At 34.1% G+C, this 24,880-nt stretch overlaps 3 protein-coding genes and 1 non-coding gene across 5 annotated transcripts; 2 read left to right on the top strand and 2 right to left on the bottom strand.

The window, feature by feature from the left end:
• The first annotated feature begins 3,548 nt into the window (after window positions 1–3,548).
• On the top strand, window positions 3,549–7,821 carry LOC118038394 (phytosulfokine receptor 2). 2 transcript variants are annotated; one of them, XM_035044731.2, is made up of 2 exons: window positions 3,549–3,674; window positions 4,296–7,821. In XM_035044731.2, the coding sequence occupies exon 2, from the start codon at window positions 4,375–4,377 to the stop codon at window positions 7,531–7,533; it is 3,159 nt and encodes a 1,052-aa protein (XP_034900622.1). In that variant the 5' UTR covers window positions 3,549–3,674; window positions 4,296–4,374; the 3' UTR covers window positions 7,534–7,821. The 2 variants fall into 2 exon arrangements, with proteins under 2 accessions (XP_034900622.1, XP_073268825.1); XM_073412724.1 differs by having other exon boundaries at window positions 3,563–3,674; window positions 3,785–7,821.
• Window positions 7,822–13,209: 5,388 nt separating this feature from the next.
• Window positions 13,210–13,282, bottom strand: TRNAF-GAA (transfer RNA phenylalanine (anticodon GAA)). The gene has a single exon. It is a non-coding gene; the product is annotated as a tRNA-Phe (tRNA).
• A 5,581-nt stretch (window positions 13,283–18,863) lies between these two features.
• Window positions 18,864–21,210, top strand: LOC118038393 (squamosa promoter-binding protein 1). The gene is made up of 2 exons (XM_035044730.2): window positions 18,864–19,682; window positions 20,701–21,210. Exons 1-2 carry the CDS (start codon window positions 19,192–19,194, stop codon window positions 20,936–20,938), a joined length of 729 nt encoding a protein of 242 aa, XP_034900621.1. The 5' UTR covers window positions 18,864–19,191; the 3' UTR covers window positions 20,939–21,210.
• Window positions 21,211–21,582: 372 nt separating this feature from the next.
• LOC118038392 (probable protein phosphatase 2C 39) lies at window positions 21,583–24,628 on the bottom strand. The gene is made up of 5 exons (XM_035044729.2): window positions 24,361–24,628; window positions 23,362–23,607; window positions 22,808–23,084; window positions 22,116–22,270; window positions 21,583–21,995 (listed from the first exon to the last, which is right to left on the bottom strand). Exons 1-5 carry the CDS (start codon window positions 24,391–24,393, stop codon window positions 21,858–21,860), a joined length of 849 nt encoding a protein of 282 aa, XP_034900620.1. The 5' UTR covers window positions 24,394–24,628; the 3' UTR covers window positions 21,583–21,857.
• Window positions 24,629–24,880: the final 252 nt, after the last annotated feature.

The raw sequence follows: 24,880 nt of genomic DNA, 5'->3' as shown, positions 1-24,880 counted from the left end.
TTTATAGTATTGAACTAAACTCTCAAAGTGACCATCAATTCAGGCTAAAATTTTACATGGATTCTCTTGATATGCTTTTCTACCCAGGGTTAAAACTAAAAAGTGATCATAGTTCGAGAAGGCCTTGCAATAAAATTGAATGTTAGGCTGAGATATAGATAGAATATAAATCTTTAAACAAAAATCCACGGTGTTGGTAAAATAAATATTATATTTAATGGATAAATAGAGTATTTGCACCAAGAGGATGTTGTTAGAATTGAAAATTGAACGTAAAAAAGTTATTTAGAAATTTAAAAAAATCAGATATGAAAAATACTTGAAAAATAAAATAGACTGAAATGCGAATAAAAACCTGATAAAGGAATGAAAAATAGAAAGAAATATAGTGGAACATAATCTTATGAAATTGAAATTCGCTCAAGTTTGTTTTGATGTAAACATATATTGACATCTGGGACAAATTTACTTGGAAAGTTGGAAGGTTGAAAGGAGGGATATAATGGGAATTTTTGGAATTGTTCCCTATAAAAAGGCTTTATGGTGAACCATTACACAAGAAAAAGAGGAGAAGAAGAAGAAATTAGAGAGAAAAAGCTTAGAAAAATCATAGAAAACCATAAAAATTTGAGAGGAAATTCTTACAAAGTGTGGAATTAAACACAAAAAATTTGGAAGGAAATCAAGTGAGAGGGAGAGGAAGAGATAGAGAGATAGGACGACAAGGAGAGAAAAAGAAGGAAAAATTGGTGACATCTTGGTCTGGAAGGATTTCAAGCTTAAATTCTTATTGGGTAAGATTCTCTAGGCCTAGTTAAACAAGTTTTTGTGATAATTATTTTATTTATGATTGAATTTCCAAGTTATGGGAATTAGGGTTTTAAAGCAAATTAGGGAAACTTAAAAGTAGTTGGAAATTGTTATAATAGATTAAGAAATGAGTAGAGAACATAAAAAATTTCATAGAAATAGAAGTGAAAATCTTGGTAAAGTGAATGATGTAGGCTAACTAAAACGGAGGGGAATTGAAAAGTGATCTAATATGTGTATTAGTGTAAAAACATGTTGAATTATGTGTTTTGACTTAAATGGACATGCATAGAACAAGTATGGGGATTTATTATGAAGTTTTGAGAAACTTTACATACAATGAAAATTGTATATTATTGTGTGTTGGAAATAAATATGGATGAGGGATTTCAATGTTAATGTTGTAGTGATGACGATGATAAATAACATGAAATAAGAGCTCGGATATTTGGTTTTAATGGAAATTGGAATATGGAAGTGATTATGAAGAGACTTGTGTTTATGTGTTTGGGAGCATGGATATGTAAAATTATTATGAAATTGATAGGTGAAATAAATGCTCACCATCTATTTGATAAAATGCTAGATAGTGAACAATGATGAAAAATTAACCTTGTCGAATTATTGACATTGATGGAAAATGGACAGACAAAATATTAGATGTTTATGTGCTTTAAATTCATGGCAAAACAGATTGATGATTAATACCATGAGTGAAATTCTCTTGTCAGGATAGATCGTGAGAGGAGGACCACATAGAGGTGGAGTTGCAACATTGTGTATAACAAGTATGTGTTTTTCACCTTATTCGAATTTAGACTTTATGTTTATTTCAATTTATTCGGTTATTGGATGTATATGTCTTATAAAAAAATAAAGAAGAAATTGAGAGGATAAAAATATTAATGGATTTATGTGTAATCGTGAGGGGTTACCAAATTATTGACAATCATAGAAATTGTCGGATTAAGTGGTAACCATGAGAGGTTACCGGATAAATGAAAATCAGATGAATTGTTGTATTTATTGGTAATCGTGAAAGGTTATTAGATTATTGGTAATCATATGGATTAACAGATTTATGAGTAACCGAGGAGGGATTACTGGTGTAATGTCATTAATTGGATTGCCATATTATTTATTAATAATTTATATTTAAATTAATGATGCTAGCACTTTGAACACATTGGAAAGGCATATTATAAATTATGGTAATTAACTTCCTTTATTAGAATACTGTAAATTAATATGATGTATTAAATATTTAATTTTAGGCCAATCACAATCCTAACCATAGTTGTAGCGATTAATATAGCATGCTATGTTAAATGAATGACTAAAATATAATAGTATAGTAATTTGAGACAAGTAGTGCTTATAATTTTAGGGATTGTACTTGGTTTTTAATGGTATTTAATTAGGAACTTGGATGTAGTATATGATAGTATATTGTGTAGAGTAAGTATTTTGTATGTAATTCATGATCCTGGATGGTTGGATTAAAATTGAGATTGAATAATTAAAAATGGTGGATGAAAGTGAAAATATCAATAACTTGATATATTGCCATGCAAGGAGAACTCTGATAAATCTTTTATGAAATAAGTATCATCATTACGTGATCTAGGATGATTGAATCAAAATTAAAATGTTATATTGTTAAGTGAAAAATAAATAAATAAATAAAAATTTCTTGTGATAATTGTAGGCAAAATATATATTGAATGGTAAAACTATTCGAGGATGTTACATTAGTTCTATCCTTGAAAACTCACAAGCTACAAAAATTAAAAGGAAATGTATACATATATTTTCGGGCAGGAGAATAATAATATTGATATGGGTGGTGAAAAAATTGGTTTATCAAAAAACAATTTTCAAGTAGAATTTTAATTGAGTGTTTGAGAATATAATAATGATTATTTTTTAAAATATTTTTGTAAGGAAATTCATTAAAAACAAATTTTTTTTAAAAAAAATTATTTTTAACATCAACACATCAAAATAATCCAAAAATATAAAAAAATTATTATTTTTTTAAAAATAAATTTTTTAAAAAACACAATTTTAACTACATTACCTAACAAACACTCAGCAAATTGAAAATTTGTTCAATATGATTGAGACATGGTGGTGTTCGGTTCCAAACGCATATAATAAATGTGGAACTTGACTTCCAAATTCTAATCTTCAATCCTCCTCTGGCAACCTCTTCAAATAAAAGTATCAAACTTGCCAACCAAAATTATTTCATTTATTTTTCTCAGCATGAGACAAATATTGGGTATGACAAAACTGGCAAGTAAAACAAAACAAAATCAAAGTCATAAAATAAAAATCATTCATGTTCCGAAGGTCAGCTCTTCTGTCTTCATTCCAAGTCACATACACACTACTATTTCTCACAAATGTTTGTGTGTGTATTTTTTTTTTTTCCAATAAATAATAGATTCGCTTCTGTGTTTTTTCTTGTACTTTTGTTATCTTTTTCTTTCTCTGGATTCTGCCACTTGTTGCTTTCTCTTATAGTTTGTCTCCGCCGTCCAATAACCGTTTTTTCTTTAAATGCGATTTTTTTTTAACTTAATATTTTAATAATATATTGAAATTAAATACTTTCTTCTTAAAGTATTATTTTAATGTATTTTTTAAGTCAAAATCATTTTAAAAATTACGTTACCTAATTCCACTTTGGCTTTAATCAGAGACAACGTGTCAAATTTTGAAATCGGTCTGAAGGCATTTGTGGAAAAGTTGACCACTGTGGGCAACTGGGTTCTAAGAGTGCTTGTACTGTACTTGCAAGTGCTGTTTAATGCCTTGCTCAAACCTTGGGGGTGGTTTCTCATCTTAGGTTTGGACTGGTAAAGTTTCTTTCTTTCTTACGTCCTTACTAAAACTTGTTCAAAGCTTTGATTTTGGGATCTCATTTAACTGTTAATTGTTGCTTAATTTGCTAAATGTTGCTTTATAGTGCATTGGGATGTGTGTTTGAAGTTGCTTCATTTGAATGACTTTCTTGCTCTCACAATCCCACTAAGGGGTATTGGCTGTTCAACAGTGCAGGGTTTTGGGGATTAGTTGATTTTTTTTTTTGTCAAGGGTTTTGGTTTCAAGTGGGGTCAGAGATCTCAGTTTGTTTGAGTGGCCTCACTATCTATATATATATATTTTCTTGTTTAATGGCCTGTATTATTGCTTCTTTTTCAAGTTGTAACTTGATCCTTACCAAGGTGTATTGCATTGGGAGTTTTTCAAATGGGGTGATCCTTTTCTTTTCTCTAATGGGCAACACTTAGTCAACTAGGTCTTGGTCTCTTAAAGTTCTAGGGATTTGATTTCAAGTGGGGAGTGGTTATTTCTCTTGATTTTACCTCTTGTTGCTTCATTTGCAATTTGGAAATTGCAATCTACTTTCTTTCTGGAGGCCTTTTGGGATTTTATATGCAAGTTCCTTTATTTGGGCTTCTTCTCTTTAAAAGCAGTTTATGCCAAGAAAATCATCAGCTTCAACGTGGGAGTCTTTGCCTTGATTTGAGCTAGGGCTAAGATTTGATTTTAGTGATGGTGGTGGTGGAGTCTGCTCCAATGATTTTCCTCAGATGTGTGCTCTTTGCTTGCTTTCTTTGTTCATCTTGGGGTCTCAAAACTATAGCTCAATCTTGTGATCCAAATGATTCTCTGGCCCTGAAGGAATTTGCTGGAAACCTCACAAATGGGTCCATCGTAACATCATGGTCCAACAGGGCTGACTGCTGTCAATGGGATGGGGTTGTATGTGGGAGCAATATCAATGGCTCAATTCACAGGAGAGTGACCAGGCTGATTCTTTCCAAAAAGGGTCTTCAAGGGTTAATTCCACGCTCTTTAGGCCATCTAGACCAGCTGAAATCACTTGATCTCTCTTGCAATCATCTTCAAGGTGGATTGCCTTTGGAGCTCTCAAGCTTGAAGCAGATGGAGGTTCTTGATTTGAGCCACAACTTGCTGTCAGGGCAAGTTTCAGGGGTGCTTTCTGGTTTAATATCCATTCAGTCACTGAATATTTCTAGCAATCTGTTCAAGGAAGACTTGTTTGAGCTTGGAGGATATCCAAATCTTGTTGTCTTCAACATAAGCAACAATTCATTCACTGGTCCAGTCACTTCTCAAATTTGCAGCTCCTCTAAGGGGATTCAGATTCTTGATTTATCCATGAACCATCTCGTGGGCAATCTCGCAGGCTTGTACAATTGCAGCAAATCCCTCCAGCAATTGCATTTGGACTCCAACTCACTATCAGGCTCTCTCCCAGACTTCATATACTCAACGTTAGCTTTGGAGCACTTCTCAATCTCCAACAACAATTTATCTGGCCAGTTAAGCAAGGAAGTGAGTAAGCTCTCTAGCCTTAAAACCCTGGTTATTTGTGGAAACCGGTTTTCAGGCCATATTCCAAATGCATTTGGCAACCTTACACATCTAGAACATTTTGTTGCACATTCAAATATGTTGTCTGGACCATTGCCTTCAACACTGTCATTCTGCTCAAAACTTCACATTCTTGACCTTAGAAACAATTCTTTAACTGGTCCAGTCGATCTTAATTTCACTGGAATGCCTAGTCTCTGTACTCTTGATCTTGCCGCTAATCACTTTTCTGGGCCGCTTCCAAATTCTTTATCTGATTGCCGTGAATTGGAAACTTTGAGCCTGGCTAAGAATGAATTAACGGGCAAAATCCCTGTGAGTTTTGCTAAGCTCTCATCCCTTTCGTTTCTCTCATTGTCGAACAATAGTTTTGTGGACTTATCTGAGGCACTAACCGTGCTACAGCATTGCCAAAATCTCTCTACTCTTATCCTCACAAAGAATTTCGTTGGTGAGGAAATTCCCGGGAATGTCAGTGGTTTTCAGAATTTAATGGTCTTAGCATTTGGAAATTGTGCTCTCAAAGGCCATATCCCCGTTTGGCTGTTGAGTTGCAGGAAGTTAGAAGCTCTTGATTTGTCGTGGAATCATTTGGATGGAAATATTCCTTCATGGATTGGCCAGATGGAGAATTTATTTTACCTGGACCTCTCAAATAACTCCCTCACTGGAGAGATCCCGAAAAGTTTGACTGACCTAAAGAGCCTCATCTCTGCAAACAGCAGTTCTCCCCATCTTACTGCTTCTGCTGGCATTCCTCTATATGTAAAGCGAAACCAGAGTGCTAGCGGTTTGCCATACAAGCAGGCGTCAAACTTCCCACCTTCAATATTGTTGAGCAACAATAGAATAAATGGAACAATTCCACCTGAAGTTGGAAGGTTGAAAGACCTCCATGTCTTGGATTTGAGCAGGAACAACATAACTGGCACCATACCCGACTCCTTTTCACAAATGGAAAACTTGGAAGTTTTGGATTTTTCATCCAACAATCTGCATGGGTCAATCCCCCCATCACTCGAGAAGCTTACATTCTTGTCAATGTTTAGTGTGGCTAATAATCACTTGTGGGGACAAATTCCCACTGGAGGGCAGTTCTATAGCTTTCCTTGCTCAAGCTTTGAGGGTAATCCAGGACTCTGTGGGGTAATAATTTCTCCTTGTAATGCCATTAGTAATATGTTGAAGCCGGGTATTCCATCTGGTTCAGAGAGGAGGTTTGGTCGAAGCAATATTCTCAGCATAACAATCACTATAGGAGTTGGGCTTGTGCTGGTCCTTGCTATTGTTTTGCGTAAGATGTCAAGGAGGAACGTGGGGGATCCCATTGGTGATTTGGAGGAGGAAGGAAGTCTGCCACACAGGTTTTCTGAAGCTCTCAGGTCCTCCAAGTTGGTGCTTTTTCAGAATTCAGATTGCAAAGAACTCTCAGTTGCAGATTTGTTGAAATCAACAAATAACTTCAACCAAGCAAACATCATTGGTTGTGGTGGATTCGGCCTAGTTTATAAAGCGAACCTTCCCAATGATACAAAAGCTGCAATCAAGAGGCTTTCTGGAGACTCTGGCCAGATGGAACGTGAATTTCAGGCTGAAGTGGAAGCTCTGTCTAGGGCTCAACACAAAAATCTTGTTTCTCTTCAAGGTTATTGCAGGCATGGTAATTACAGGTTATTGATTTACTCATACATGGAAAATGGAAGCTTGGATTATTGGCTGCATGAATCTGTTGATGGGACCTCAGTACTTAAATGGGAGGTGAGACTCAAGATAGCTCAAGGAGCAGCTTGTGGGTTAGCATATCTGCACAAAGTTTGCGAGCCACATATAGTTCACCGAGATGTGAAATCAAGCAACATACTTCTAGATGAAAATTTTGAAGCTCATTTGGCTGATTTTGGTCTTTCAAGGCTACTTCGACCATACGACACTCATGTAACGACAGATTTGGTTGGCACATTAGGTTATATACCTCCTGAATATAGCCAAACATTGATGGCAACATGCAGGGGTGATGTTTACAGTTTTGGTGTTGTTCTTCTTGAGCTTCTCACTGGCAGAAGGCCTGTGGAGGTTTGCAAAGGAAAAAACTGCAGGGATTTGGTTTCTTGGGTGTTTCAGAAGAAGTCCGAGAAAAGGGAGGCAGAGATTATAGACCCTGCAATTTGGGACAAAGATCATCAGAAACAGCTGTTTGAAATGCTTGAAATTGCATGTAGGTGCTTAGACCAGGATCCAAGGCAGAGACCCCTTATCGATGAAGTTGTTTCGTGGCTTGTATTCGATTCCAAGGTGCTCAACAATGAGCTATAATACCGTACTTTGTTACGGGGTCGTAGTTTCATAAAATCAGTCCTTAGTACTATGAAAGATGAGCTCTGTATACAAAATACATAGGCTCTTTTGTCAATTATTCAGATAGGAATATGCATACCATGAAATGCCTTGATTTTGTAGTTGTCTTCTTGTTCCCCTGGAAGTAGGAGCATTATACTACCATGCGAAGATCAAAGCCTTGACATTGATCTATACATATCGATGTAAATGAATTTATTTGGTTTCTTTTAGAATTTGAATAATTGATTTTCATTTGTACTGGATCTACAAGGTCTTGACCCTTGTGCTTGTAAAACTCACTCAACCAACCCATTTATAGTAATTGAAGGATGAAATGGAAAGATGAGAAAATATTCTGCAGACATTGGAGACTGCCCATCTACTAGCTAACAAATGCATCTCCTTTTCTGAGTTTCTCATATATGAACTGTTCGTGGTTTATGCATTATTGTAACGTCTAACATCCTCCATTGGCATTCACCATGCCATTCAAAAGGAAGGCAAATTCTGGAAATCTGCATGAGCAGGGGAGATACTGTTTTGCTGGTACGCACGCAGTCAGAACATGCATTTATGCAAAAGGAAACAGAGATACTAGTTCACCCCCTCGGGCTTGGTAGCCTCCATGTTTCTCGAATAGAGAAGCTTCAAGAGGCAAGCTAAATGGTCACTCTGTGAAGCAATTTCTTTTGTGAAAGAAAGGATGTGAAAGAGAGGATTGGATTATTTGTCCCTTCCCATAAAAAAGCATGACTAGAATTTTGCTCGATTGATGTAGAGCCTAAAAATATTTATTTAAAAAAAATGCAGTCATAGAGATGCTTTTTATGTGTTTTTTCTTGCTTGGGCGTCGAGTAGATATCGATAAGTTGACAGGAGAGGTTGAGAGACAATAACTTGACAAGGTTACCTACTACCTTTTTTTTTTTTTTTTTTTGACTTTGTTAGAATAGATTGCTGAAGAAACCCCCTGAATCAATCTTCAAAAATTAGTTTATCCCTGAAATCTTTGCTTTCTTAAATTGGCAATAATTATATTTTGGACCGCAGAAAATGGCTTTTAATTGGGAATGATAAAAATCACGGTTGAATTAATAAACTGCCAATAAAAATAACGGTTGTGACCTTCTTTGTTCCTTACCTTTCCAGCATAAGTTCGTAGTATCATGTATATTATTTTTCAAATAATTTTTTTATTCTATATTATATCATTAAAAATTTTATTATATTGTTAGTCTTCTTTAAATAAAAAAAAAAACAAAAGAACAAAAAGTACGAGATCACTTATGTCATACAGTAAGTCAAGACTAATATAATAAAAAAAAGAGAAAAAAAAATCATTTAGTAGATGACATAACGATAAAAGCTTGAAATCAAAAAAATTATTTTTTTTGTGATTTTATATTCAAGCTATGTGGTTGTTAATATTGATAGTTACTAGAGGCTTATATAATTATTAATTTTATAATTCGTGAATATTAGTTGAGATGAGCATAAACTAATCTGGACACTATGTATAAATAAATAAATAAATAAGAGAAAGAGATCAGACAGACTAAAAGTTATTAGGTATCGTGATGAGTAGTGACAAGATTGAAATCACAAGAATCATCTGGCGGTGTTGGTAGAACATTATTGATACCTGTATATTTCACATGTAAGATCCTTTCAAAGCAGCAGTAACAAATGTTTGTAGATTGAGATTGACAATCGAGTGGTGTTCGGTAAACATCCTTTTCTGTCACCTTCTTCCTCGAGCTTTGAAGCTCCGCAAATCTCTCTCCATGCAAATTGAACCTTCCAAGGCTAGCATCTTCATTTCTATTTGTCATCTTGCACAAAAGGGTTTTGTCTTAGCTTCTTAGGGAATACGGATTTAGGGTTAGGGTTAGACAAAAACCCTCTTAGGTTTAGGGTTAAAATCCATTTCAATTGGGTAGAAAAATGAATTTCGGTTTCTGCTGCGCAACTTTTTGCGAGAAAAAGTCATGGTTGATAAGACAACTGATCATGGATCCATCATTGTTAAATCTCAAACACTCCGATTTGGACACTGGTATTGTGCTCCGGCAAGAGCCCGTAATAGCTAAGAATCTTAACCGATATTTTGTCAAGATTTCTTCTGGGATCTGCTGTAATGGACCTCAAACCTTAAATTCATATCCAGCGAATATTAAACCTTTCTATTACAGCATGCATGGTTCATCCTCGTTTTGTCTTTGACTCAGACCACATCTTTGCTCTCCTTTCCACAACCTTCTCGAGGAGGAACCAACCATCGGGGTCTTTTCCCTTTTAGTCTTTCAATTATATATAATCAGCTAGCGTGAGTGGTTTTGCTACTTTCATCCCTGTATTTGAAAGATTTGATCCTTTTAAGGTTTTTTGGCTGGCATCTATTTGGTTGCTTTTGATAAAGTTTTTTCTCTGTTCGTTTCATTGGAATATTTATCTGTTATAATTATGCTTATTATATATGGTGAGTATCATAATTTATATCGATGAAAACAATCTAAATCATAAAACATTATGTTGATTTTGAGACTTTTCTTTGCTTTAAGCTATGGGTTATTTGATATTAACAGTAAACTCCTTTTGCTTTACTATGTCTCCCTGCATTTGTGCAGGCTCTTCAATCTTTCTCTTTTGTATCTATATTTTTATTTTGGTTCCTATTTTTTTTTTTTAATTTTATGCTGGTTATGGAGATGTAATTAGTGTTTTTAATGTACGTGTGGCATTCTATGTCTAAATTATGTATCATTGCTTTGCACATTGCTTTGCTTTAGTTTCATTAGACATTCTCCACCATTCCATATCATAACTTCTTTACTAAATAGGTGGCCCATGATATCCCACGATATACCACGAGGCAACCATTTTTTTTCAATTTAAAAAAAAATCAAAGGTGATGCAGGCATTCTTTTAAAAAAAATTTGAAATTTTTGTCATTGACTTGATTCAGTTTAATAAGTTTGGCTAATTTAATAACACAAATAAAAAAATACAATAACAATAAATAAACTATAAAAAATCAACAATTAAAAAAACCCAACTCGAGCCCAATTAATCAGGTTAGCACACAAAATATGTGACTTGATCGTAATACCGAGGTAACCCCGTTGAAAGAAAACTAAATAAAACTGTGAAGTTTGATTATTAAATAACTCAATATTAAATGGCGAGATAACCCAGACCATTTTAAGAATCCATGCAAAATCCAAGAGAGAGCATATAAAAAACAATAATGAGCCCAATTTGTAATTAAATAAATGTTAAAAAATAAAATTAAAAAATATGAGCTTAAAAAAAAAACTCAAATTAATTTTTTAAACTTGTGTTAATCTCCAAACTCATAACCTGTGAAATCCTATACATAAGCTTCAATTCCCAACTAAATTAATGTTAAAGGATAAAATTAAAAAAAAATACAATTTATAAAAAAATTCAAAGTAAAAAATAGCAATAAAAAAATAAGGATTAAATTTGATAGGGAAAAAAAATCAAAGGATGAAATAAAAAAAAAATTCAATATTAAAAAATTATCTCAAATAAAATAAATAGTAATAATAAAAAGTAGGAGCACATCTAACAAATGAAAAAAAGTAAAGAAAGATAAAAGGCTGCTAACCATGGGAGAGAAGAAATCTTAAAACTAATCTTTCTTTTCCTTATTTTTTTTATGTTTCTCTCAAAATTTTAGTTTGGGGGAGTGATTCCATGTAATTTGTCATACCCTCTTCACGGGAACGTGGGGACACTTTCCTTATGGTGTCCTTGATATGATCTTTGGTTGGATAAGGGAATTATCACCTAATATTATAATTGCTAAAAACATTAACTGATATTTTAGATATTCTAAACAAGGTACTATTTGTGTAAAGAAAATGTATTAGTACCCATAGTATGCTTTACTTGAGGTAAGCTACATTGTTTTTTTTTTTTTTTTCTATAGTCTAATGATATTTATATTTCTATCAATCTAGTACGATAGGTTTGTTACGATAAACAATTACTAGTTTTTTAGCTCAAGAACTTGGTCTAAAATGATGAAATGTCCTCAATTATCATTGATTTTTTTTTTAATGGATAAATTGGATTTTGTTACCGTATCATTCCAAATAATATTTCAGATAATTTTCTTGTTTTTTTTTAATTTTTATATTAGAAGTGAATGAGTTGTATAACTTAATGATATTTTGGATATTAACTATATATCCTTGTAGGATCTTTTATCCTTATATTAAAAGTAAAAATAATATATTTTTGTAATAATAAATTATTATCTTTAATAATATTTTGGATGTTAATTAATTTATAGATTTTTTATTTTTATATTAAAAGTGAATAATATGTTGCCAAAATTAATTTTTTTAATGATCTAGAGATAAAGATGAAGCTTTGTATCACGAAGAATAGGTCTCACAGTACTTGGAATGGGAGGAGATGATGAAAGCCTAGATATGATTTTTTTTTTTCTTTTATATGTGGTGGCTAGGTTTAGGTAAATGGGTTTTTGGGTTTAAATCTCTTGATAAAATACTTATTATTTTTTTATTATTATTATATAAATTCTTCAAAATTTAAAAAACATTCTTTTACATATTATTTAAAATCAAATCACATGTTAAACTGAATTCAATTATTGTGTTTGAAATAAAATATTAAACCATAAAATTTAATTCAATTATACTACTTGGAATACCTGTTGAAATGAATTGAATTGATAATCTTAACTATTTTGCTTTTAATTTAAAAATATTTTTGTTACATAAATTATATTTATTTTGTTACAAGGACCCTTATATATATTTAAAATGACTAATATTGTATTTCTTTCAAATTGTCTCATTTTACCAAGAATTCAATATACTTAATTAAAAGTATTAATAGGGCTTGTAGTTCATAAACATGTTAAGGATTATAATTTACAGGCAACATGCTAGATAATCAAAGGAAACTATGATAGCAATCCAATCAAAGAAAAGATTTTAGTTGGCAATACCTATTGTTACTCCAATTAAAAAACATGAATTGATAGATGTTATGTCATTTTTGTTCATATATACTAGCTATAATTTTAAATACTACTTTTTAATCTTGACTTATTTTAAATTTATACCCATTCATGCATCAATCAACCATCATCAATATATATTACCAAAAAAGCCCATCATCCACGTATAATTGGCTGAGTAAAACAAAACATAAAAGAAAGAAAATGAAAGGAAAGATTCGAGCAAAAAAAAAAAGAAGGTCTAGCTGGTCACTTAAGTTATTATAACATTAAATTTGAATTTTGTAATTATTTTCCTAATTTAATTTTTCCTTTCCTCCTTAAAAAAGATTTTATTTTGATAATTATTTGTTTTCTATACCAGCTACTATTTTATGTTGAGGAGGGTCATTTATTGATTTCATTTATCATGTTAACAATTAAAGTAGATTTGATTTAATTGGACGCAAAATAGGAAGTAAAATGAGTTTTTTTATTATTTAATTTTCAAAAAAAAATTGAAAAGAAAAAAAAGAAATTTAAAAAATATTGCCCCCCTAGTTTCTTACAGATAACTAAATATTAATGTCTGTGTATAATTAGAAAAGAAAAGAAAGGACATTTCCTAAGAGGAAAACGAATAGAGGAATATAAAATGCGGTGAGCGTGGATCGAACACGCGACCTTCAGATCTTCAGTCTGACGCTCTCCCAACTGAGCTATCCCCGCTTATGCCTTCATTAAGAACTTATAATTTATAAACTTGCAGTTAGTCGAAAAATTCATATAAATAAAGGAATGGAACACCATACAGCTCCTGATCGGCTAACTTGGTTCGAAAATAAACCGATTGGGGAAAAGCTCTTGGGATGTTTTTGAAAATATAACAGTTTTAAAATGTTTTTTATTTTAAAATATATATCAATGCTATCATTCTTCATAACTCCTCCCATTACTAATTAATTATTATTAATTAACATATATTAAAACCCTAGGTACTTCACTAAGCAATCAACATTAAAATGCCAAGGTATTTTACAATTCAGTACTTAATATAAATTTTTTATAATTTTATCTAATGTTGGATTTAAATGATATTGAATTTTATAATATATTTTGATTTATTTTCTATTGAGTCATTTCACTTTTATGATCTGAGTTTGGTAAGTTAAACTTGATTCATGTAATTTTTTTTATTTTTAATTTTATTATTTAATATTGTATTGATTGAATATTTAGTTTTTATTTTTTTTATATAAATTTTTCAAGATGAAAAAAAATTTGACACATAATTAATGAATAACCAAACTTTTCAGGCGGAACAGTGGAGGACAAAAACTTGGAATAGAAATGAACTTCAGCCACCACCGTTTAATTCAACCAATATACCACCACCACCATTCACTTTGTTTCTAAGGTTATGATTATGTCCAAAATTCTAAGTGAAATGGGGGTATTTTTTTTATTATTTTTGGTATAATTATATTTATTATTTTATTTTCTTTACTATTAAAATTGTTTAGGTTTTGAGATGTTTAAAAAAGTTCAAAATATATTTTTTAGATTTTAAAAAGGTTGATAATAGCTAGACAAACAACACTTTATTTTACCTCTTTGATCTGTGCTAAAATATTTTGCAGGGTAGCAATGTAGCAGCAGAGACCAAAAGAGAAGGAAACGGCCCAGATCACAAGACACCGGGAACTTTTTATGGTGCATCAAATTATCCGACCAGGCAAAGGCGAGTAGGGGTGCTCAAAAAAATAACTCATTTATAATATTGTATTATTTACGGATGATAGTTGTTTAGAAAAACTAAAAAATTAAAATTTAATGGGTTGAGATTTTTAAAACTAGTCAATCAGATTAATATATATATTTTATTTTTTCTGTTTTTATATTTGATAATTTAAAAATTAAGCATTTATTTTGGATCTCTTTAACCTTTAATTAAAAAAAAAAGACTTATTTCTTTGTTGGAGTGGAGGAAAGGAGGAAGAGGGGATTAGAATTTAATGGCAATGGATGATATAAAAATTAAACTTAATATTAGAAATGTCATGTAACTTATAGTTCGTATCTATTTTATATATAAATACATGAAAATTAACAATAAAACCGTTGGTATTTATAATATCAACCAAAAAAAATTAATCCTACCCAAATATTCAATATATCTGAATGACCACCATAACAGCATGAAGTCAAACAAGACTTGTTTCCTGTAAAAATCAAACATTTATTTTGGATTTCTTTGACCTTTAATGTAAAAAAAAAAAAAAAAAAAAAGACTTGTTTCCTGTTGGAGTGGAGGGGAGGAGGAAAAGGGAATTAATTCGAATTTAATGCTGGTGCAGGATATAAAAATTAAACTTAATATTAGAGACCCGAGTAGGGGCAATACAGTTTGTGGCTGACACAGCTAGAGAAAGGGTTAGAAAAGCAACACAATTAGCAGACGCGATTGGGGGATACAGCATAGAAAAACAATGGACGGTGCATTGGAAGCAACCAAGGAGGCTGACCAAAAGATTAGAGATGCAGTCGTCGGTGGAAAAAATAAGAGTCATTACAATGACGACGACGACGACAATGTTGTAGAAGATCCCGTGGTTTTTGAGGTTCATAAAATTGACGGACCAGTTGATACAGCCGAGTACAGAAATATTGTCGGTAGTTCTGATGATTTGAAGACAATAAACTATAGAGAAGATGGAGATAGCACTTGGTTTTTTTAAGCTTTCTTGTATTTTGTACCAATAACAATGGTCTGTTACAGTGTTTGTATCATGCTAGCCTAGTTAGAAAATAATGCATGTGGTATAATTAGGTCATTTACGTTCTTCTTTGTCAACGACTGATCAAATGAGCAGTGTCCATTTCCTCTATACAGCTACAAAGCAGTTCATAGGGTGATTATGCAAAAACTTGAAACTGAGTTTCTGACCATGAATGACGTTCTCTACGCTACAGGACACTGTCTTCTGACTGGAATTCTATCCCCTCGACAGAAAGTGCCCAAGTTTTGTCGAGTTGCATGGTTGAAAGGAAAAACAATGGACTGGGAATCTGATACGCTGTTTACTTTGGCCATAAATCGCCAAAACAAATTCCAAAGTGAAAAGGATTGGTAAAATGTGACAGAGAGCAGCTCAAGGATAAAGTCGATAAATGCATTTTCGAGGGCGAGCATAAAGGGGTGCTAGAAAAGGTGATAGGCAATACATATAGCCAGCACTTCACTCGCTATTGCCTGTAAATCCATTATGAAGTTCATCGGAAGGTGGTGGAGGTAGGGAATATAGATAACCAATATTTCAATACTTATCATCACCTTGATTGATTATAACACAGTTTAGACTAAAAAAGAATTTCTTGGAAAGATATGATCCAGTTGTTTTTTGCTTTCCAGGACTAGTTGACAAAGACTTGAAAGATCTTCATCTTATCGAACAGCTGGTTGGTTCTCTTTGCAGAACTTGAATTGTTCCTCTCCAAGGAAAAGTCATGATCCATGTTTCATCTGTATTCTGTTTTTTCCTTCATCAGCCAACTAAAATCTGTGATCCCCAGCTCCATTTTATATGCACCAATCTGGAAAGAATATAGGACCAAAACTCCAACTCTTTATGCTAGTCAAATTCATATGACTAGGCCATTCCCTTTAATGTGTTATCATAAAAGCAAAAGAAAAGAAAAGGAGAGACGCGGAAGAGTGGAGGGGTGAAAGGTAGGTAGAGATAGAACCATGGAATCATCCAGCTACACTTGTGGGTGGAAATGGATTGGGATATTTGAGAGTTCGTGTTTGCTATTACATGATTTCCTTAAACTTTTTGGTTTCTTTGTGCCTGTTCTTGTTGTAGCAATTTTCTGAGTCATAATCATAATCCATCCAGTGCACAGGTTTCACTTAATGATGATCGCTCTTAGTTTTCCAGTCAGTCTCCAAGATTGCTCAAATTACCTTTGTAAGCCTTTTGTTTTATATGATTTTCATTTAGATTTTAGCAAGAAATTGATGTAAATGCCAATGATCGATGCACACCTCCAGACCTATCCTTTCTCTCCCTGAAAGGGAATTATGCTACATCCCATGCTAAATCTTAATATCTATGATAAATTGACACCATAAACCTAATTTTAACTTCGCCATCCGCCATTTTCGTTACAGATTAAAGACGATGAAGATGCTCAATAAGTTTGGTTTTAAACATCTGAATGGTATATATAGGATGATTCGACTAACATTCTCTGCTTATTATTAAGCATGCCTTTATAATATATGAAGCTGTGACCCTTTAACGCAAAATCCAACTGGAATAATAATAACCAGTGTATCTAAACTACTCAGGTTATAAATTTGCTTTGTAAAAGTTATCAATTCAAGTTTTATAAATTTCAAAATCATTAAAGATTTATATTATTGTTAATTTTAAAATATATAAAATTAATCAAGATACATGTAAATTTAACGAAAACCATCTTAATCTAAAAAAACAAATCCAATTGGAATTCTTATGTGATAAAGAATAGGGAATAATATATAAGATATGTGCGGGAATAGGAACGATGCTTACAAGCAGTGGTCCTTTCCAGTTTCCACTGTTACAAAACTATAATCTGTCCCTCCAAATTACTTCAGCTCGATCTTAGTCATATACTATTAGATATACAAACAGAAGCTTTACTCAAATTCTAACGAGCTGTAACACCCTCTATGATTTTAGCTGTATATCTCTTTCATAGACATTTGCTAAAGTTTTCCATTTTGTACAGGTACAAGAGCCATGTGAAAACTGGTGTTGGGTCATGTCATTACTGAGGTTTTTACCTTCCCAGCTTCTGTAATATGTACATGGTGTCAAGGCCACTCAGCCATGTCCCCAACTTCAGAGCACAAAAGTCCTAGACTTGTACTAGAAACCAACCCCTGTAATAAAGACATGGACATGATTTCTAAGAAAACAAGCATTCGGTTGTAAAGCAATTATCTAAATATTTGAATTTATCGATCCGCACATGGACCTGTAAGTCTTACATCAAATAAAAAAACACCAGAAGAAAAGAAAAAGGAGGAATAAAGCTTTGCGTGAATGAAAGACTAAAAATTTATTAGTCCACTTCAACAGAAAAGAAGCATAGGGTACCCTGCTAGAGTACACTGTCTGTCCAAACCAAAGACGCAGAATCTTGTGGAAGCATTGGCGTTGTACCAATCCATTAAAGGGTGCACTAAAATTTGACATGTCCTTTTCAAGGCTATGACATAGACGTAATCCCCTCTAATGTTTCTTGCTCTGAGCGCGATTCTCTCTCTCTCTCTCTCTCTCTCTCTCTCTCTCTCGCCTAAGCACTGGAAATTTGATTTTGTTTCCATGCCATTAATGTCAAAATAATGCCCCAAGAAAACGTTCTGAAGATTGGTGATAGAAAACAGTAAATAATGGTTGATGATGCAGTCCATCTGTATGCGGTTTTGCTTTTTTTTCTTTCGGGAAATCTAGTAATCAAATCTATGCTACAGACTAGCATGGACGGAAATAACATGAAAAAGATAGTAAATATAAGGGTGTTTATGTTCTTACTTTTGCTTCTGTGTTTGTTTGTGAGGCACAACTTTTAATAGTAAAAAATTATATTAAAAAAAATTATATTTTATTTTTTTTATTTTTAGCGGTGTATCTCGACACTGAAAAGTAAATGACTGTGAAAACAAATATATCCTAAATAATTTTAGTAGGCAGTGTCTCCATCACAAAATATTGATTCCATATTTTATTACCAAGTATTAATAAATCTGAATACTAGCTAGCTAGCTAGCTATAAAACTCGAAAAGCAAATTAAAAATTCAGAAAATCAAGAAGAAAAATTAACAAAACTAACCCGAATAACACATTTTTCTTACGTAATTTGAAGGTTTTACGTACCTCGACCAATTACAAAAACATGCAGAATCTTCTATAATTCGAGCATGACTCAATGATTATATCGAAAGAAGATGTGAATCTTTTCGATCACTTTACACTGCATAAACCTTTTTTTATTGGGTATAAGTATAACCCTGTCCTATCATCCATATAACTTACGACTAATCACAATCATCTGTCTCGCATGTTCCTAGCTAGCTCGGGCCCAATTTAATGAATCAGCAATGTTAAAAAATGCGAAGTTGGTGGTCGATTTGACGCACCCATCGTTTTTTCTTCCATCTTTCATTGACAAAACCATCGAATCCTAATTGCGATCCAACTCCTTCCTCCATGCCTAGAAACCAAACTTAGAAGCCTGGTTCGATTGGCATAAAATGCACCTGCTTTCTTACAGGAACTCCATAATCAAACCATTTTGCTTACTAGTTCAACAGACTTGGTCTACTAATGTCCTTTCCAGAAAATGATTGAATAGTTTACTAGTATCGTTAAATCCCATGTATATATATAGAGGACCACCTGTAGGGCAGCAATAATTGAGCGTGATCCTCACATCTCCGATGTCAAATGAAGGTATCACTTTAAGCAACGATGACATCAATTAGGCAGAAAACCTATCTGTTATGGCAAATCATAGCAAACAAATTTTACGCCCTCCTTAAGATTTCTAATCAATCATTCACAACTTGACACCACACAAGAATATGTGGCTTGTGGTCCTCCCAACTTTTTTCACCTTTTCCTCAACACACTCTTCTACAGACCTTCATCTTAACACTTCAAGTATCCCTCCTCACCTTGCTAGATATCACGCAATACCCCAATTGTGTGATTTCCTCCCTGAAAGAATTATGGATGCTAATACTCTTGAAGGGAAGCGCAACTATTTGAAAGAGAAAATGATCAACAAGGATGGTTTCCCGATCGAGGATGATTTGGAAGATGACATGGAAGAAGATGAGGGTGGGGAGGGCTGTTTTGGTTTTACCGATGATGAAAGGAAGAAAGGAATTGGGAAGAAAGGGACTGGTGGCGGCGGAGCTTCTCCGCCGTCTTGCCAAGTAGAGAAGTGTGGTGCTAACTTGACTGATGCTAAAAGGTACCACAGGAGACACAAGGTCTGCGAGGTTCATGCGAAGTCACCAGCTGTGGTTGTTGCTGGCCTCAGGCAGCGGTTCTGTCAGCAATGCAGCAGGTATAGTTGTTTCATGAGTTTTCATTTAGCTATCTTTCTATCAGTAGAACGTATTTTCTTTTACCAGCATGAATACATGGGATGTAAGTTGAAAATTAAAGGGACTTGAGAAGAAATGTGCAATATCCACATAAACCAAATTCGTTTTCCCTTCGGCAGACTTCTTCATAAAACACAGTTCTTTCTTTTTTCCTTTTTCACTTGTAACATTACTAACCCTAAAGAAACTTGTTTTGAGTTCAAAGTCAAGCTTAGTTAACTGAATTGGCCAATGTAAGCTTATTGTGTAGAAGTATCTAACCCATGTGGTTAACTGAGCTAAAAGCAACTAAAGTGTTAGAATTACAGGTTTCGAATACTTGGAGACTCAAACACGTACAATTTTCTGCTGGTAGAAAGTTGTGCTCAAAAACCCGAGGAAGAATGAGATTTCTTGAATATTGTTTAAGCGTTAAATTTTATGCAACCTGCTTTGGTTGGATGAAAAATGATAGATTTTCATCAGGATTCTCCTAAGGAAGGTGAGACAGAACTAGCAGTGTGTTATGACTATATGTTATGACTATAATGGTGCATGTGTTATATAAGGATTTACTTCCATGGTATGAAAAGGTATGGTGCTAATTAGACTTCAAAGTTTATAACTTGAGACTGGTTTCTGCCAATCCAGGACTCTTGATTAATCTGCTCAACATTTATGGTCCAAATATTTTGGAATGTTTGGAAATTATTGGAGAGTTGGTTTTCGATGATGGTTCAATATGAGTTGCAAAATCGATTCTCTTTCCACTTAAAAGATTACTTGAGAAATATGAGTTTTCGTGATTTCCCTTTCCCTGCATTTCCATCTAGTGATCCTTCGACAAGAGAAGCTCTCAACAAAATTTACTAGAAACTCAAATTCAGATCATTGTGGGACTTCTCTCCTTGCAGATCTCTCAGTGACCTGCTATGTGTATGGTTCTGGTTAAGTTGCTTCCACCATTCTATATATCATACCAATTATGAGTCTTTGCAGGTTCCATGAGCTACCGGAGTTTGATGAAACAAAGAGGAGTTGCCGTAGGCGTTTGGCAGGACACAATGAGCGGCGCCGGAAGAACACGGCTGAATCTTATGGAGAAGGTTCGAGCCGCAAAGGGTTTGGTACTCATCTGAAAGAAAGCCCGTGCAGGCAAGTTGATGAAAGAGGAAGATTTCAGATGAGCATCTCATCCCAAGGAAGTCCCTCTTACAAGCGATCCCAGATCCGATAAGACCATACCGGCGGCATGCTCCCTCTCTTCTGTCAACTCATAGCTTCTTCTACCCATGTTTGGGACCTATAAAATGTGAACACTTTAGTGGGATCGTATGTTCTAAGAGGTGCTTTAGCTTCTACTAGTAGTGATGCTATTTGATAGAGGCTATATTATGCGGATTAGGCCTCGAAAAGTTTGTGTAACATTGTGTTTTAAGGTTCTAACAGAACTGGATGGACTCGTAAAGCTATTATTAAGAGAATAACATCGACTATGCTTCTGCTTCTTGCGTAACTGCAAATTAAAGAACTTCCTTGGATTCAGCTTCTTAAGAAAACGACGTCAGGCTTGGTCACTTCCAAAGCAAACTCCAATCTCGACAGCTTCCTATTTTTCCGTTCTGGGTAGGAAAACTACAACATTGCTTGATCCTGCTTGGGATGGGCAGTCAGAAATAGCTTCCCGGGTCTGTAAATAAATTAGCATCATACCTAACACAACTTCTGGAACCTAGATTACTAGCCGACGATGACGATACAATTTCAAAACTCTCACCCAAAAGCATGATTATACAAGCATCTTTTAAGCATAGTTTACCATGGGATATCCATGGTGTCCATTGCACCTTGATCGATCGAGTTCATGACCAGTTCAAACAGTTTTTGCATTAATTTGAAGCCAGAAAGAGTATTGGAATGGATTGTTATTGTGTTTTATATTGGCAGCAAGGTACCACTGGATACACTAGTTAATTGGGCCAACCCCTCCTTCCGCAGGAAACCATACAATCATCATTGTTACGACAACCATGAATGTCTGCTTCATTCTTCTTGCAAAAGAAAATACGACAACCAGCAACTGAAGTGGGCAGAAAGCGTGCATCGAGTTCATTAATGCACCAGGGGGTAATTACACCCCTCTCACAAGGATAGGGTCACTGAAATTTTACAACTACGCAGGAGATGTCATCTGAACTCCTCCTATTAAGTGCCTCTTCAGTAAGCCGTTTTGCGGCGGACCGAGCATCCTTTATGTTCTTGATAGTATCCACAGCTTCTTGGTTGGACATCACCTGGCATCATATTGAGGAACAGATCTTAGCCCATGTAAAGGCAAAGAAATAATTTATCCTTCCAAAAAAATGATTTGTTTGAAAGATATATTAGAGATAGAGTGTTCAAGTAGAGCAGACCTTCCACAACCCATCGCTCGCCAAGATAATACAATCTGTATCATCATCGATCATCTCCATTGCAACATCTGGTTCTGAACTCAGATGGTCCTTCAAGTTCTTGTCACCAAATGCCCTTGCCACTGCCAACTGTCCATCAACACGTGGAACATCCCCTAAATTCAAAAAGGTGGAATGTTAATACAGTCAGTGAATTGAAACATCTCTATAAGAAGGAGACAGTCTGAAGGCATTGATATAGTTGGAACAAAGAAGAGCCACAGTGCTGATCATACTGCAACGGATTTCATACTCGGAATGGATGGTCCAAAAACAGAAGAATATAAGGAGGTAGACGCGCAAGATTAGTTAGTATTTGCTCGTGGAACAGTGCAATTCCATCATTTTAAAAAGATAGCCCTTGTCTATTCATCAACAGGTTACTGGACACCAAATCAGTGCAGTAACTCGGTGCAAATTATATCATTTAAAGTATCCACTTGTCCTATGAAAGAGAGCACCAAATGCAACCCTTTTTCAAAATTTCAACGTGCATTTCAAGCCTCAAAACTTGGCCATTAAAAGCAATACTGTCCAAACAATCTAATTTCCAGTGCTTCAATTCTTAAAACACAATCATTATCATGGTTTTGTAGAGTCCAGACACCTGTAGAACAACATATATAGCTCTTCAATCTTAGCACAACTCTTACCTGGAAAGGTTGATACAAAGCCACCTCTGTTCTCAATGTCCTCCCTTTCAGTACTTGGCTCGTGATCAACTGATAGTTGTTTGGCCACACCATTCTTGCACATAACAACTCGAGAATCACCAACATTTGCTACTACCAGCTTCTGACAATTAATCAGTATTGCTGTGACAGCCGTTGAACCTCCTCTACCCAAATCACCTGCTTTCTCCAAAATTTTAGTATCGGTTATACGATATGCTCTCCTCATAGCATTCTCTGGCTCTGTCCAGAAGTTTGGCTGCTTGTTGGGAATATTCAAACACGAAAAAGACACTTATTTTCATCGAATCCAGCTAGTAAAGCAAACTACAAACAGAATTAGGACAAGCTAAGAAAGGGAATTGGTAACCGTTCATCGTAAAAGTTGAAATATCAATTTGCAGCTCCATTTAAAAATGAGTGGCCATACAGTAACTAACCCTGAACCCAATCCCCTAGCAATAGTGAAAAATTTACAACTAGCTCAACAAATGCTGGTTTAATAATGAAGTACAATATGCATAGTGCATGCTTACCTCCTTTAAGATAGTGTCAAACAAATGAGACCGCAAATAATCAGGGATAATATGGCTCAGATGACCATCAAATATAGCAAATAAACCAAGCTCATTGTCATCGACTTCCTTAAATTGAGCAACAATATAATCTTCCATGTCATGGTGTGATTTCGCCTTTACCAAGTGAAAGCCGTGTGTTATGTTCCTGGACATCTTACTCTTGCCCTTTCCAGAATCTGCAGATGAACTTAATCCAACTTTTTCCTGCAATATGTGCATTCAAACTGGTAATTAACTCTCACGGCTAGTACTCCATTGAAAAATGCATATGTGATCAGTGACAATTATAATTGTTTGAAACAAAAGAAATTTACTATTCTTCTTCGAACATGATATCTTTCTCCCAAACAAAAATTACAGCAACTGTGTTGAAGATGACAAATGGAAAGCGAAAGAATAACTGCCATGTTCTTGGTTCCTTTCTACTAAATCACATTTAAAAATCCCATCTCATGGACATCAAACCTCAGTCTGCTGTCTGCACCACACGTGGATAGTTTACATGTAGTTTGATCTAAAATTCCTTTATCTCTGAATTCAAATTATGAAAATATGATCATGAAAGTGATTTCAATGCATCAGGTAATGTAAACAAACACTACAAGGTAACAGCTAGAAACTGGTTTTTCTCCCGAAAAGAAGATACATTTCAAATACCAAAATACATCTCAAAGGGTTCCTATGAACACATGCACCGCCAAATTTAATCATAAGGGCCGTTGTTAAACAAAAATATTATCTCTAAACCCATCATCTCAAACAAATACTACTCATAATAAATCTAAAAAATCATGTCCTTAATTATAACTCTCATCAAGAAAAAATATTTATGAAGTCTCCGAAGTCCGAACACACATTATAAAAATCTTCAAGAATGTTGTAAGCAAAGCAAGAAAAATCGATCAAGGGCTCAAGAGCAAGACCATAGAGTACAGTACATTTTACATGTATACATACCTTCATCTTGTGTAGGATTTCTCTGCCAGTCATGGTTAGCTACTAATGACTGGTGTGGTGTGGTGTGGTGTGGTGTGAGAATATATGGGAATTGGATGGGTAATTGTAGTTTAGAAAATCAAGAAAGAAAATCAGTGGCAAAGAAAATGAGGAAGACAAGTGTCCATGAGGATCCAGCAGCTGTTGACAACACACTTGCTTCCCAGTTTTATCATCCGCCTTTCTTGCATTTACTTATGACGTGGTCTTCGCTCCACTTTCACGTTTCTCTCTCTCTCTCTCTCTCTCTCCGTGTTTTTTTTCCCCCACTATTATATTAAAATTAAAAAAAAAAAAAAAAAAAACTATAGAAGAAGAGAAAATAAAATGAGAATTGTGTTATGTTTGTTTTTAAAGTAGTTTTTGTGGTTGTGATTTTAAAATAATAAGTTTAAAAAAAATATGGTTAGTTAGATTTAGATATATGTTTTGTAAAAATTATGGTTGAGGTTTATGTATAGTAAAAAATATGTATAAAATT

The sequence above is a fragment of the Populus alba genome, chromosome 11 (genome assembly GCF_005239225.2).
Source record: "Populus alba chromosome 11, ASM523922v2, whole genome shotgun sequence".
Lineage (NCBI taxonomy): Eukaryota > Viridiplantae > Streptophyta > Magnoliopsida > Malpighiales > Salicaceae > Populus > Populus alba.
Note: the sequence above shows the minus strand (reverse complement) of the source record. Positions and strands in the feature narration are given on the sequence as shown.

Coding starts and splice junctions, on each gene's coding strand:
- LOC118038394 (XM_035044731.2), top strand. CDS start 4,375: ATGGTGGTGGTGGAGTCTGCTCCAATGATTTTCCTCAGATGTGTGCTC.
- LOC118038393 (XM_035044730.2), top strand. CDS start 19,192: ATGTGGCTTGTGGTCCTCCCAACTTTTTTCACCTTTTCCTCAACACAC. Junction 19,683..20,700: donor TTCTGTCAGCAATGCAGCAG/GTATAGTTGTTT, acceptor GAGTCTTTGCAG/GTTCCATGAGCTACCGGAGT.
- LOC118038392 (XM_035044729.2), bottom strand. CDS start 24,393: ATGACTGGCAGAGAAATCCTACACAAGATGAAG. Junction 23,608..24,360: donor AAATCCTACACAAGATGAAG/GTATGTATACAT, acceptor CACATATTGCAG/GAAAAAGTTGGATTAAGTTC. Junction 21,996..22,115: donor CGAGCGATGGGTTGTGGAAG/GTCTGCTCTACT, acceptor ATATGATGCCAG/GTGATGTCCAACCAAGAAGC.